This window comes from Sciurus carolinensis, chromosome 1, assembly GCF_902686445.1.
Source record: "Sciurus carolinensis chromosome 1, mSciCar1.2, whole genome shotgun sequence".
Lineage (NCBI taxonomy): Eukaryota > Metazoa > Chordata > Mammalia > Rodentia > Sciuridae > Sciurus > Sciurus carolinensis.
The window spans coordinates 94,482,565-94,497,130 of NC_062213.1; the positions used below are offsets into that span (position 1 = coordinate 94,482,565).

Below are 14,566 nucleotides of genomic sequence, written 5' to 3' on the forward strand. Positions count from 1 at the left end.
CTTGTTTCTTTAGAACATTGAAACAGTGGTCTGTACTGGCAGAACAGATAATTTTATCAACCCAACCCATTTTCTCTTTTGGGGTGTAATAGTGATTGTGAAGCAGAATATGGGAGTCTTTTCCTAAAGTTTCTAGTATGTGTATATTTTCTGATTTCTAAGTCCAGTTGCTAAAATTTTTATACAGTATTTTAACCTAACATTCTGATCACCAATTTTTCTTATAATGTAGTTCTTTTGTCACTTAATCTATTGATTTCCCTTGGTACTCTATGAGATATATGCATATCTCATATGGTACTCTATGAGATATATGCATATACATATACGCCTTTTTTGAAAACCAGTTTTCATGAAGTAAAGTGACTGAGTTTAAATGTTTGTAAGTTTTTGTTGTTAAGATAATTGGCAATCTCATAATTTGTGTAATACTCCATACAGGGATTGCTACTCACTTTTAGAATGTGACTACGGTCATAAAAAAATAAATTTTTCAAGTGTTTAAAAATTTTTGTCAATTTAAAATTCTTTTTTTTTTTGCGGTGCTGGGGACCGAACCCAGGGCCTTGTGCTTGCAAGGCAAGCACTCTACCAGCTGAGCTGTATCCCAGCACTTAAAATTCTTCAATCAGTGAAAATATTCTTCACAAATGAAGGCAACATTAACATGAACAGAAAAACAAAACTCTAAAGAATGTTTTACCATAAGACATACAGTAGCAGAAATGCTAAAAAAAAGTTATTCAGACAGAAAGGAAACAGTGGATGCAAGCATGACTCTACCATAGGCTTGAAAAGTGCCAGAAGTTATCAACAAATATGAATATATTATACACATTTTCCCCATGGCCTTTTGCAATTTTACTAAGATACCATCATATTTGGGATCCTCAAAATGTCTTAATAATCTTTAAATGTTTGATCTCTGACTGGGGTTGTAGCTCAGTGGTAAGAGCACTGGCCTAGCACAGGTGAGGCCCTGGGTTCAATCCTGAAGACCACATAAAGATAAATAAATTAAATAAAGGTATTGTGTCCATCTACAACTAAAAAAATTTTTTTCTAAGTTCTGTTCTCATGCATAATAGTATTTTCAGACCATAATAGAATTATATTAGAATTCAGTAACAGAAAAATACCTTGAAATTCCTTAAGTGGAAATTAACACATTTCTTAAACAGGAATTCCCAAAAACTTAAGTTAGAAAATATTTTTTGAGGAAAGCATATAAAAACTTGTGAAATCACATCTAAGACTATGTTTTAAAAAAAAAAACAAAAAAAAGGTCTGAGCTGGGCACAGTAGCACATGCCTGTAATCCCAGGGGCTCAGGAGGCTCAGATAACAAGTTCAAAGCCAGCCTCAACAATAGCAAGGCACTAAGCAACTCAGTGAGACCTTGTCTCTGAATAAAATACAAAATAGGGCTGGGAATGTGAATCAGTGGTTGAGTGCTCCTGAGTTCAATCCCCGGTACCAAGAATATCAAAAAACAAAAAAAAAACCCAAAGAGCAAAGATCTGAATAAGTGACTCAGATCTCTTTTACCTTTAGGAAGTTAAAAAGAAAACAAGCCCAGGTTAGAAAGATGAAAATTGTAATTATAAGAGCAGAAATAAACAGAAAATCAAAATTATCACTGGTTATTTGGAAAATACGTGTGTGTGTGTGTGTGTGTTACAAAAACAAGAAATAAGAAAGCAGAAGACAAATTAACAGTATACGGAATGAATGAAAGGGTTTCAAACAAATCATTCTTCCTTTAAAAGGATAACAGTAAGATTAAAAATATTTTCATTTAAAGAAATTGAGAAGTTGACTAAGAAGAAACATCCAAAACAATCACCCAAGAATAAATAACCTAAAATATTTCTGAATCTATTAAGGAAATGATTATTAAAAATCTTTAGGCAATGAAAACTCAAAACCCAGTAGTTTCAGTAAGATTCTATCAACCATTCAACGAAAAAATAATAATTATATACAGGTTCTTTCAAAAACTGGAGCTTTTCCAAATTCATTTTATGAGGTCAATATTTCCAGTATTGCCATATCAAAAGTGTTACAAGAATACACCAAACTAGTAATTTCTGGCTATGGATGCAAAAATATTATCAAATGGAATCCAGTATGTAAAAATGCATAATATACTACAACCAAGTGAGTTTATTTCAGGAGTACAAACTTAAATAGGTGTTTTGTTTTGATTTGTACTTGGAATTGTACCCAGGGGCACTTAACCAGTGAGTCATATCCCCAAGCCTTTTTAAGATTTTATTTAGAGTCAGGGGCTTTCTGAATTGCTCAGGGCCTCAGTAAGTTGCTCAGGCTGGCATTGAACTCACAATCCTCCTGCCTCAACCTCCCAAACCACTAGGTTACAGACATGATCCACCATACCCAACTCCAAAGTTTGGTTAACATTGAAAAATCAAGTAACATATTTTGTGAATTTAACAGTAAATAAGAAAAACTGCATAATTGTTTTTAAGTAGATTTAGAGAATATATTTGAAATTTTTAATAATTATTTATGAATATTTTAAAGAACTCTTAGAAAAATAGACAAGAGTTTTCTCAACCTGTTATAGCTACAGAAAAACCTACAGCTAACCTAATACTTAATGGCGAAAGACTGTTTTCTGGCTGTGATTGGTAACAAGGAAAAGATGGGCACTCTTCTCATTACTTATATTCAACATAGTAACAAAGACTTAACCATTGCAATAAGGTAATAAAACAAAATTTTTAAATTTCATACAGATAGAAAAGAAAGAAAGGAGTTATATTTCCAGGTGATATAATCTATAGAAAATTTCCTAAAGATTCCGTTAAAAAGCTACTGTACTGTGGTGGTGTAATCCCAGCTGCTCAGGAGGCTGAGGCAGGAGGATCTCGACTGAGTTCAAAGCCAGCCTCAGCAAAAGTGGGCACAAAGCAACTCACTGAGATCTTGTCTCTCTTCTTTGTTTCTTTTCTTTTTTTTGGTGGTGCTGTATGGAGGTCTCTCAGCCACATCCCACATGGATGAGAAAAGGGTTAACTACCAGAGGATGATGGTGGCTGTTTATCAGTTACCCATAAACTTATGTACTCAAAAAACACACAAGAGCCAATACCCTTTTTAAATGAGAGGGGGCATGACAAGTCTGGCCATACCAGCTCTGGCCTCTAACAACATGAAGTGGCCCAACTCTCTTTTATTTATAACACACAGATAAAGAGGGCAAGACCGGGTGGAGCTTCTTCTATGATGGACAGGATAGGGTAGAGTTAGGGAAGCCATTCTCTTAGGGGTACTATTCCAGAAGGAGACAGGGAATCATTCCCAGGCAACACCACATACTTCCCAGCAGTTCCTTGACGCCAGACATCTGTGTCCCATGGTTCAGCCTAGTCTGATTCTGCTAAATAAGGATGGCTTCCCACAGTGCAGGGAATTGAACCCAGGGCCTTGTGCTTGCAAGGCAAGCACTCTGCCAACTAAGATATATCCCTAGCACTCCCTGTCTCTAAATGAAGTACAAAATAGGGCTGGGGATGTGGCTCACTGACCAAGTGCTCCTGAGTTCAATCCCTGGTACCAAAAACAAACAAGCTACTGGACTTAATAAATGAGTTTAACAGGATTTCTGTGAGTTTAAGCTGAACATATACAAATCATTGTATTTGTACACAGGATCAATGAATAATTACAAAATCGTATAAAATAACAAGTACAATTATATTAAAAGCCATGAAAAACTTAAGGATAAATCTGGCAAAATATGTACAGTATCTGTATAATAAAATGTACAAACCATTATTGATAAAAAAGTCTAAGTGGTGGAGAGAGGTGTTGGATCTTTGCTTAGAAGATGCAGTACTGTTAAGATGTCAGTTTTCTCCCAAACAATAAGTTCAGTAGGCTCTTAATAAAATTCCACCAGGATTTTTATGTAAATTGACAGATTGATTCTAAAATTTGTATAGAAATGTATGGGACATAACAAAGCCAAAGTTTTACTTTTTTGAGGAAGAAAATTAGAAGATTTCCACTAACTGATATTGACTTAGTATAAGCCATAGTATTCCAGGCAGTGTGATACTGTTTTAAGTATACACATGTCATTCAGTGAAACAAAATAGTCCAAAAACAGACACTCCTTTCTATATATTTTGACTTTCAGTTGATTTCAATTGGGCAAAAATAATCTTTTCAAAAAATAGTACTGTAAACTATGTATCTTCATGGTAAAAAGGATAATTGCTTATCTCATACCATATGTAAAATTGAATTTGAAATTGTTCCTACAATGTCTGTGAAGTTTGTGAATCTACAAAATGTTTAGAAGAACATATAGAAGAATATCTTCATGACCTTATGATAATTCAGGGATTTCTTAAATAGTATAAAAAAATACAAGGACCATAAAAGAAAAGGTAAATTTGATTTCATAAAATGTTAAAACTTGTTTAGAAAGCACTATTAAAAAGTGACTTGCTGCTAATCTCCAAAATTTATAAAGAACTTACAAAACTTTATACCAAAATACAAAGAACCCAGTCAACAAATGGGCTTAGGGACTGGACAGACACTTCACAAAAGAAGATACACAAGTGATCAACAAATATATGAAAAAGTGCTCATCATCCCTAGTAATTAGAGAAATGCAAATCAAAACCACCCTAAGATTTCAGCTAACTCCAATTAGAATGTCTATATCAAGAACACAAGCAATAATAAGTGTTGGTGTGGATGTGGGGAAAAAGGCGCACACATACATTGCTGATGAAGTTGCAAGTTGGTGCAGCCACTCTGGAAAGCAGTATGGAGATTACTCAGAAATCTTTAAATGGACCCACCATTTGACCCAGCTGTCCCACGCCTTGATTTATATCCAAAGGACTTAAAATTAGCATACTATAGTGATAACAGTCACATCAGTGTTTATAGCAACTCAATTCACAATAGCTAGATTGTGGACCCAACTGAGATGCCCTTCAATTGATGAATGGATAAAGAAACTATGGTATATATATACAATGGAATACTATTTAGCCCTAAAGAAGAATAAAACTATGGCATTTGCTGGTAAATGGATGGTGTTGGAGAATATACTACAGGAAATAAGCCAATCCCAAAAAGACAAAGGCCGAATGTTTTCTCCGATAAGTAGATGAGGATACTTAAGGGGTAGGGGTGGTAAGAGAAGAATAGAGGAATTTTGGATTGTGTAGAGGGAAATGGGGTGGGAAGATGTAGGGGAAGGAAAAATAGTGGACTGAGACAGTACCCTGTGTACATGTATGATGACACAAATGGTGTGCATCTACATTGTGTCCAGTCATAGGAATGAAAAGTTGCATCCATTTGTGTACAGTGAATCAAAATGCAGTCTGTAAAAATAAAATAAAATAAATTAAAACAAAGTGATGTGCCAGGCACAGTAGCGCCCACCTAAAATCCCAGCAGCTCGGGAGGCTAAGGCAGGAGGATTGCAAGTTCAAAGCCAGCCTCAGCAAAGCAAGGTGCTAAGCAACTCAGTGAAACCCTGTCTCTAAATAAAATACAAAATAGGGCTGGTATGTGGCTCAGTGGTTGAGTATTCCTGAGTTCAATTCCTGGTATCCCCCTCACCCCGAAAAAAAATGTAAAAGCAAACCACAGAATGAAAGAAACCACTAAAAAAAATCGGGCAAAAATTTTGGATAGAATCTTCTCAAAAGAATGCTAATGAGGCCTTAGAATGTAGATCATTGGTAGTGGTTTTGCCTAGAATGCTCAAGGTCTTGGGTTTGATTCCTAGTAGAGGTAGGGGTGGAGCAACATGAATTGCCAGTAAGGTCATGAGAACATGTTCAACATCAGGGAAGTGCAAATTAAATCCATTAAGTGTTACCACTTCACACCCATTATAATGATTAAAAATTCAAAAGAAAAGTGATAATACCAACTTATGGCAAGAATAGATTGTATTATATCACTCTCATTCTTTGCTGGTGGGACTATAAAATGGTTCAATTACATTGGCAAACTTTCTCAGTTGAACATAAATTTTGTTGGATCTAGTAATTCCACTTTTAGGGTCAAGAAAAATAAAAATGTCATAACAAAATAGTGTATACACAAATATTCATAGGATCTTTATGTCCAGAAACTGTAAACAATTCAGATTTTCAGATGATTATATAAACAAGTTGTGGTACACTCATACAGTTCATACAAAGAAATATGTGATTAAGAGCAGTAAGAAGAGAATATAGAAACATGAAGAATCTCAGAATGGTGCTATATGAATAAAGGCAGACAATAGAGTATATACTCTTGTCTTGCTATTTACATGAAATCCTAGAGAAGCAAATTGCATCTGTAGTATGAGGAAGCAGATCTAGTCAGTTTTTTCCCCCTTTGATTACTGTTGTGAGACAGAATGATGATCTTGGAAAGGGGACAGAGAAATTTTTAGGGTAATGAAAATATTCTATATTGTGGTGGAGACAACATGGTAAACTTACCAGAGCGCCTTAAATTTATATATAAAAGGAATATGTTTAATCTCACCATGTTGAAATTAATTTAAAAAAAAAAAAACATACCCAGCCTTGTTTCTTAGACATACATCAGACTATGAAAAAAAATTGGCAAGCCTGAATTTGGGAATATGATGAATAATTTTAACTATGAAGTGCTGCCGGGAACAGTGACTCACACCTGTAATCCCAGCAGCTCCGGAGGCTAAGGAGGAGGATCATGAGTTCAAACCTATCCTCAGCTACTTAGTGAGACCCTGTCTCTAAATGAAACAAAAAAGGGCTGGGGTTGTGGCTCAGTGGTAAAATACCCCAGGTTCAATCCATGGTACCAAGAAGAAGAAGAAGAAGGGGGAAAAAAAAAAAAAAAAAAAAAATATATATATATATATATAAAATTAAAGTGCTCAAGTAAGTTACTTGAGGCTTTATAACTACTTATTTTATGATGTTTTAAATCACTATTCATGGATTTAATTCATTTGGTAATGTTGAACAATTCATGAAGGAGAAAAGGAGCTAAAAATGTCTAAGATTTTGAACCCAGGATTCATTCTTCATTGATTTCATAATGAAGTATGTCCTGGACATTGAATATATATAAAATAAACTTAATGAATATGACCACTCACTGCCTTACCTATGGTCCAAACATTGTTTGAAAATTATATCCATTCCTGGGATGTGGCTCAGTTATCGAGTCCTTGCCTGGCATGTGTGAGTCACTGGGTTTGATTCTCAGCACCACATATTAATAAATGTATAAATAAAAGGCCCATTGACAACTAAAAATATATATATAAAATAATTTCTTAAAAATGTTATACATTAAATCACTAATTAGAATTGTGTGATTAGTGGTATAAAAAAAGAAAGTATTATGGCAGTTCTTAACAGGAAACTTTACATCAGGTTGAGGGACTTGTTTTGGAAAGAAAGTTGTCTTTTATGAAGTGATATCCTCACTGTAAATTGAATACTTAATATTAATTAAGCAGGTAAATTTGTGGGAAAAGAGTATTCCAGGCAGAGAGAACAACTTGTTTAAAGACCTAATTCAAGAAAAAATATTGAATTTGAGGAATTGAAGTGCTTTATTACAGAATTGATGGTTCTAAATAGAGTACTAATATGATAGAACTAAAAGAAAGGGTGGTAATGATTTTAAAGTTGTTTTATTGATTAAAATGCTCTCCTCTACCTGCATCAGTACTAGGGATTGAACCCAGAGGCACTCTACTGAGCTACATATATCCCCAGCACTTTGTGCTTTTTATTTTGAGACATGGTCTTGCTAAGGTGCTGAGGATGGCCTCAATCTTGTTGATTCGCCCACCTCAGTCTCCTGAGTCACTGGAATTACACGTGTGCATCATCACAGCCAAATGATAGGAAGCTTTTTAAGCATTTTAAACAGAAGCTAAAACTATAAAGGTTCTGGAATTTTTGTTTTTTAAAGATCACTCAGTCTACTACATGAAGAATGATTTGGAGAATGATAAGATTACAAGTAGAAAGTACAGGGTTCCACTTTTTCTTTTTGATTGACAAAGCACCCTAAATATACATCAAATAGAAACAATCACTTATTATCTCAGAATTTCTTTCGATTTCTCCTGTAATTGTAGCCAGATTGTGGTGAACTAAAGTTATTTTGAAGTCTTCCTCATTCACATATCTGGTGGTTGAGGCTGGCAGTTGACTATGAGTTCAGCAGGATCAGTTGCCCAGCATTACCTGTATTTCCTTAAAGTGTGGAAGATAGAATCCCAGGGGAGTTGTCCCAAGACAGAGAAAGATCACATGGAAGCTTTGGATCAACTCTTTTTCTAACCTAGGTTTGGAAATTATCACATTTTTACTTCCACTGAATTCTCTTTGCTTAGTGAAGTCATTAAAGGTGGCTTGTATTCAAGGGAAAGGGAAGTAGACTCTACCACGTGGTAAGAGAAGCATTAAAAGTTTTGTGTACACCTTTTAATAGCACCGTAAGCAGTTAGGCTACTCCTTAAGGGCAGGAAGATATTATTAGCTTGATCATGGTCATTGTAGTGACATAGTGTATTGTCTGCATGCACAAATACATAACAACAACTCTCATGAATATGTAGAGGTATAATGCACCAATTTTAAAAAAGGTGGGGGGAGAGCCAGAGATTGTAGCTCAATTGTAGAGTGCTTGCCTAGCACGTGTGAGGCACTGGGTTCCATCTTTGGCATCCATAAAAATAAATTAATAAACGTATTGTGTCCATCTACAACTAAAAATAAAATTAAAAATAATGTTTTTTTTTTAAAAAATGGAAAAAAGAAAAGTGGATAGAGTCAGTAGATCAGACTAATAAGATTAAAATTTTATTATTTGTGGAAAGAAGAAAGAATTGGATAAAGTGACCTAAACTTATATAACCAAATTCCTACCACATGATTGGTAGTCAGTATATACAATGTTGAATGATTGGGTTTATGGTATCTTCCACTGGTATAGGGACCCTGGAGGAGAGAAGTAAGATTAAGGAGCAGACAATGAAATTAAATGTGAATATAGTTTAAAAATTCTGTGAACATTAAAAAATACATAAAATTCTAAGAAAGGTAGATTTAGAAAATAGATATCAGGTGACATCAGAACATGGAGGATAGTTAAATGCATTTCCAATGAGAGTGTAGATAAGACTTGTAATCTTATCTACACAAGATAAGCACAAGGATTCTTGTGCTTGTGAGACAGGCACTCTACCAACTGAGCTATCTCCCCAGCCCTGCCTAGGATTATTAAAGGAGTATCTAGAATATTAACACATGTTAAAGTCCTATCAATAAATTCATTGATTAGAGAATTATGACCTATGATCATTAGTGGTATGGTAAACTAGCCACAAATAAACTGGCTTAGTCAAAGTAGTTGGGAACAGTGGCATGTGCCTGTTACACCAGCTACACAGTAGGCTAAAGTAGGAGGAATCCAGGTTCAATGCCAGCCTAGCAACTTAGTGAGATTCTGGCTCAATGGTTAGAGTGCTTGCCTAGTACGGGGCCAGGCCCTAGTTGGAATCACCAGTGATCACAAAATCTTTGTGCCCCTAATATAACAAAGTTTATTTAGTACCACTTATTTTTCAGTGTCTCCTTTAACATACACTCGTTTTAAACTGTTTTTGCAAATGTTCATCTATTTCAATTTTAAACCCTTTCCCAAAAAGTGATGTCACCCCCAGTCCGTTGCACTTAAAACCAGCACTATTCAAGAAATATAATCTATAATTAAAATTCAGATCTTCATCTCACATTTAACTATTAAGTCCCCTGACAGACCTTCATGTTAAAAAATTAAATTTTATTTCTGCTTCTCATCTCTTAGTTTTGTTGTTGTTGTTTGTGGTACTGGGGATTGAACCCAAAGGAACTTTACCACTGAGCCACGTTCCCAGCATCTGCCCCCGCTTCTTTTTTTCTTTTGAAACAGGACCTCATTAAGTTGCTTAGGGCCTTGCTAAGTTGACTGAGGCTTACCTTGAACTTTGGATTCTCCTGCTTCAGCATCCCAAATTGCTGGAATTACGATTGTACACTACCATGTCTGGTTGAAAATTATTAAAATCTACATATTATTGGGGATACCTGGGTCAATTTTATTTTATTTTCAGTACTAGGTTTTGAACTCAGGCACACTTTTGTCACTGATCTACGATCCCAGCCTTTTTAATTTTTTGTTTTGAGACATTGTCTCACGGATTTGTTTAAGGTTTTGCTGAGTTGCTGAGGCTGGCCTCACACTTTTGATCCTAATGCCTCAGCCTCTTGAGTTGATGGAATTGCAGGGTTGCCTCACCACACCTGGTTCTCGTTTTTATTTTAGTATGTTTATTGTAATACACCTGAATTGAGAAAATAAACTTTCACTTAGCTGTAAAAGATAAATACATACGGTATTATCATGTTTAATCTTAGAAGATCAAAGCACTGTCACTTGTCTTATATCAGTGTCATAAGTTTAGACTTTTGTCTATGTGTGATTTGTTGTCTTTTTTAGTAAATGGAGTTCCATCCCGAAGTCCAAGATTGGTTGCTCCTGTGGATGACTCTGTGGATAGTCTGCTACAGCGGATGGTACAACATGAGGACCAAGAGCCCGTGGAGAAAAATATTGATGCTGTGATTGCAACTACTTCTGCCCCACCTTCCTCCAGTCCAGGCCATAGCCACAGCAAGGAACGAACTGTGGGAAAATCAGACAGTCTTTTAGTGCCTGCAGTCTCAAGTGACTCTTGCAGTAATAGCATCTCACTCCTTTCTGAGAAGTTGACAACAAGCACTTGTTCCCCTCATCACATCAAGAGAAGTGTAGTAGAAGCTATGCAGCGCCAAGCTAGGAAAATGTGCAATTATGACAAAATCTTGGCCACAAAGAAAAACTTGGACCACGTCAATAAAATTTTAAAAGCCAAAAAACTTCAAAGGCAGGCCAGGACAGGGAATAACTTCGTGAAACGCAGACCAGGCCGACCTCGGAAATGTCCCCTTCAGGCTGTGGTATCAATGCAAGCATTTCAGGCTGCTCAGTTTGTCAACCCAGAATTGAATGAAGGTGAAGAAGGATTAGCACTGCACCTCAGTCCTGATACAGTCACTGATGTTATTGAAGCTGTTGTTCAGAGTGTAAATCTGAATGCAGAACATAAGAAGGGGTTGAAGAGAAAAAACTGGCTGTTGGAAGAACCAACTAGGAAAAAGCAGAAGCCATTACCAGAGGAAGAAGAGCAAGAGAATGATAAAAGGTAACTCTATTTAAAGTATTGTCTAATTAGGTAAGAGCAAACTAGCATTTTAAAACTATTGTACCTACGTGGCTGTGTTATTCTGTCAATTTTAAAATATTCCACTTTTTATTGTATAAGACCTCCTCATTTAACAAACTGGTCTTATTTATGGATGACCAAATTATAAAAAACTAACAAGCAAAAGTGATATAACAATCTAAATTAAGCCACTCACTTTATAGACTAAGAAATCAAGGCTTAAAGAAATTTATCCACTATGGAGGTATGTAGGTGGAATCATTTTTTTCTATCACAGTATCTCCTCTGTGCTCTCAGCATTTGACCAATAATCTACTTTAAATCTTCCAGCATGTTCATTTTACTTTCTTCATAGTATCCTTTTTATATACTTTACTTTTTTCCAAAAGATACAAAACATAATTCAGAAATCACCAAACATAAAAAGATCATTTAATCCTTTTGTTCTGTATCCCAGCAGATCCTTTATTATTTTCCTGAAGGTACATTTGATGTTTGGGCTGTTTTTGTTTTGATTTGGTTTTATAGCCTGAGGATTGAGCTCAGTGCCTCATGTATTACATCTTAAGCATGCATTTTGATAGTGTAAATTACATTCACAATTTTGTGTAGTCTTTAGCACCATCCATCTCTATAACTCTTTTCATTTATTCATGCAAAAGTGAATCTGTACCCATTAAATAAAAACTTCATCATCTCCCCTTTGCCCAGCTCCATGGGTTGACCAACCCAAGTTTAGCTAATGTGAGTAATGCTGCTATGAAAGTGGTTGGTGAACATATATCTATTTGAGACCCTGCATGCAGTCCTTTGCTGGATCATATGAGAATTGTATTTTCAGTTTTTTGAGGAACTGCCATAGTATTTTCCACAGCATCTGTAAATTGTGCTTTCTTCTCAATGGTGTATTCCAGTTACAGTCACATCTTTACAAACACTTATTTTCTGGCTTTTTGATAGTGGCTATCCTAATGATTGTGCAGTAGTATGTCAATGAATTTTATGTTTGCATTTCTCTGTTAGTATTGTCAAACATTTTGTGCTTATTGTCCTTTTGTGCCAATTTTTAAATGAGGTTTTTTATTATTGAGTTTTAAATTTCTCAATATTCTGCATATTATTTCCTTATTAGATATATGATTTGTAATATTTCCTCATTCTGTCTTGGTTGCTATTTTATGTCTTTTTCTGTAATAATACTGGCTTTCGGTGTACAAGATTTTCTGATGTTTCCAAAAGTTCAACTTGTCTGTTTTTGCTACAAAGGTATGGTAATCAAAACATTGTGGTACTAGCATTGTGGTACTAGTATAGAACAATGAAATATACTACAGAGCACAGAAGTATGTTTTTGCATATATGGTCAAATGATTTTTGACAGAGATGTCAAAACCACTCAGTGGGGAAAAGTCAGGTTTTTCAATAATGATATGAGGAAAATCTGGATATCTGCATGCAAAAGAATGAAATTAGATCTTTAGCACCATATATGAAGTTTAGCTCAAGATCGATCAAAGACCTAAATTTAAGACCTAAAAACCCAATAAAATCTTAGAATAAAATAGGGTAAAAGCTTCACAACATTGGATTTGGCATTGATTATTTCACATTTTTAAATGCATCAGAACAACATTCAACAAATGTAACATAAATATATTTGTGTGTGTATACGTGTGTTGCTGTGAATCAAACCCCTGACTTCACAGATACCAGGTAAATGCTGTACTACTTAACTACTTCCACATTCCTGATGTTTTATTCTTATTCATATTCTCTGTCTTCTACATCAGTGAATCGTGTTTAGAGAGGTTTTTTTGCCCCTTTCTACACATACATCTTCACAGAATGTTTTACTTTCTCCATATGTTGCCCATGCTGATCTTGCATGAGCTCAAGTAATCCTTTCTCCTTGCCTCAGCTGGGACTAACTACAGGTGTGCACCATTGCACTTAAAATCTTTTTTTGCCCCTTGAGAATGTGTGGGATTTTTTTTTTTTTTAACAATAACATATGCCCATAAGTAATTCTGTGAAAACTAATAGTTCACTAATTCAAAAGTAAAGGCACAGTGGAACATACTTACAATCCCAGCAGCTTGGGAGGCTGAGGTAGAAGGATTGCGAGTTCAAAGCCAGCCTTAGAAATTTAGCAAGTCCCTTGGCAACTTAACAAAACCGTGTCTCAAAATAAAAACAAAAAGAGCTAGGCATGTGTCTCAGTGGTTAAGTACCCCTGGGTTCAATCCCCAGCATCACCAAATTAAAAAAAAAACAAAAAAAAAAGGTAAAGTCTCACTTAAGACATGTGTATCCTTTCCTACCTTTTACTATACATTTACAAAATATGTGCACCTGCAAAGCTGTTGTTTAATGCAAATGGTAATAAACTAAACATTTTTTATAATTTTAACTTTTGTCTGTGCTTCCCCACCTTACTGAGATTGAACTCAGGGCCTCATGCATGGTAGACAGGCACTTTACCACTGAGCTGTGCCTGCAACCCAGCCTTTTGCTCTTACATCTTAAGAGATCTTGTTTATATCATGTACTTATAGTACATGTAGAACGACCTTAGTCCATGGTAAGATCATATCATAATTTACTTAATTATTCTCCTTGAATGGGTTGCAACTTCCCTTTTTAATATTTAACTCTTGAACCTCACTTGAAATTTACTTTATGTTAGATATATCTTAGAGATTTAATTTTCTTTTCAGATATTTAAGTGGTACTAGTACCAATATTTATTGCTGAATTTATCTTTGCCTTACTTATTTGGAGTAACTTCATCATACACTCATTTTTTTTCTTTGAACCTTTTTTTTCTTTTTTGTTCTTTTAAGCAATACTTGACAGTAGAGTATATTTTGACATATTTATACAAACGTGGAGTACCTCTTATTCTCATTAGCATCCCAGTTTTGTGGTTGTAAATGATGTGGAAATCCACTGTGGTGTACTCATATGTGTACATAGGAAAGTTAAGTCAGATTCATTTGTTTTAGAATCTTAAAAAAATTTTTTCTAATTGTTTTTGCTATCACTAGCATACTATCTTAATTACTGAAGCTTTAAAACATCTATAAGTAGAATGATTTCTGCCTTCAAAGAAATTAGAGACACTTTAGGAAGGTTCACCTTAAAAATGTGATTCAGGGAATCAGTTTTAGTTCACATTAGCCTTTTGTTGCAGGAAATTCTAGTATCATAATCAGTGACATTAAGCACACACACATTTTTGCACAAATTGTGTTC

At 35.0% G+C, this 14,566-nt stretch overlaps 1 protein-coding gene across 4 annotated transcripts in view; it reads left to right on the forward strand.

The window, feature by feature from the left end:
• Ash1l (ASH1 like histone lysine methyltransferase) overlaps positions 1–14,566 on the forward strand; it is a 199,000-nt gene that overhangs the window by 87,313 nt on the left and 97,121 nt on the right. For all 4 annotated transcript variants that reach the window (XM_047567330.1, XM_047567337.1, XM_047567313.1 and 1 more), the window contains exon 5: positions 10,546–11,290. In XM_047567330.1, coding sequence (XP_047423286.1) covers positions 10,546–11,290 — 745 coding nt within the window. The remainder of the gene's footprint in view (positions 1–10,545; positions 11,291–14,566) is intronic.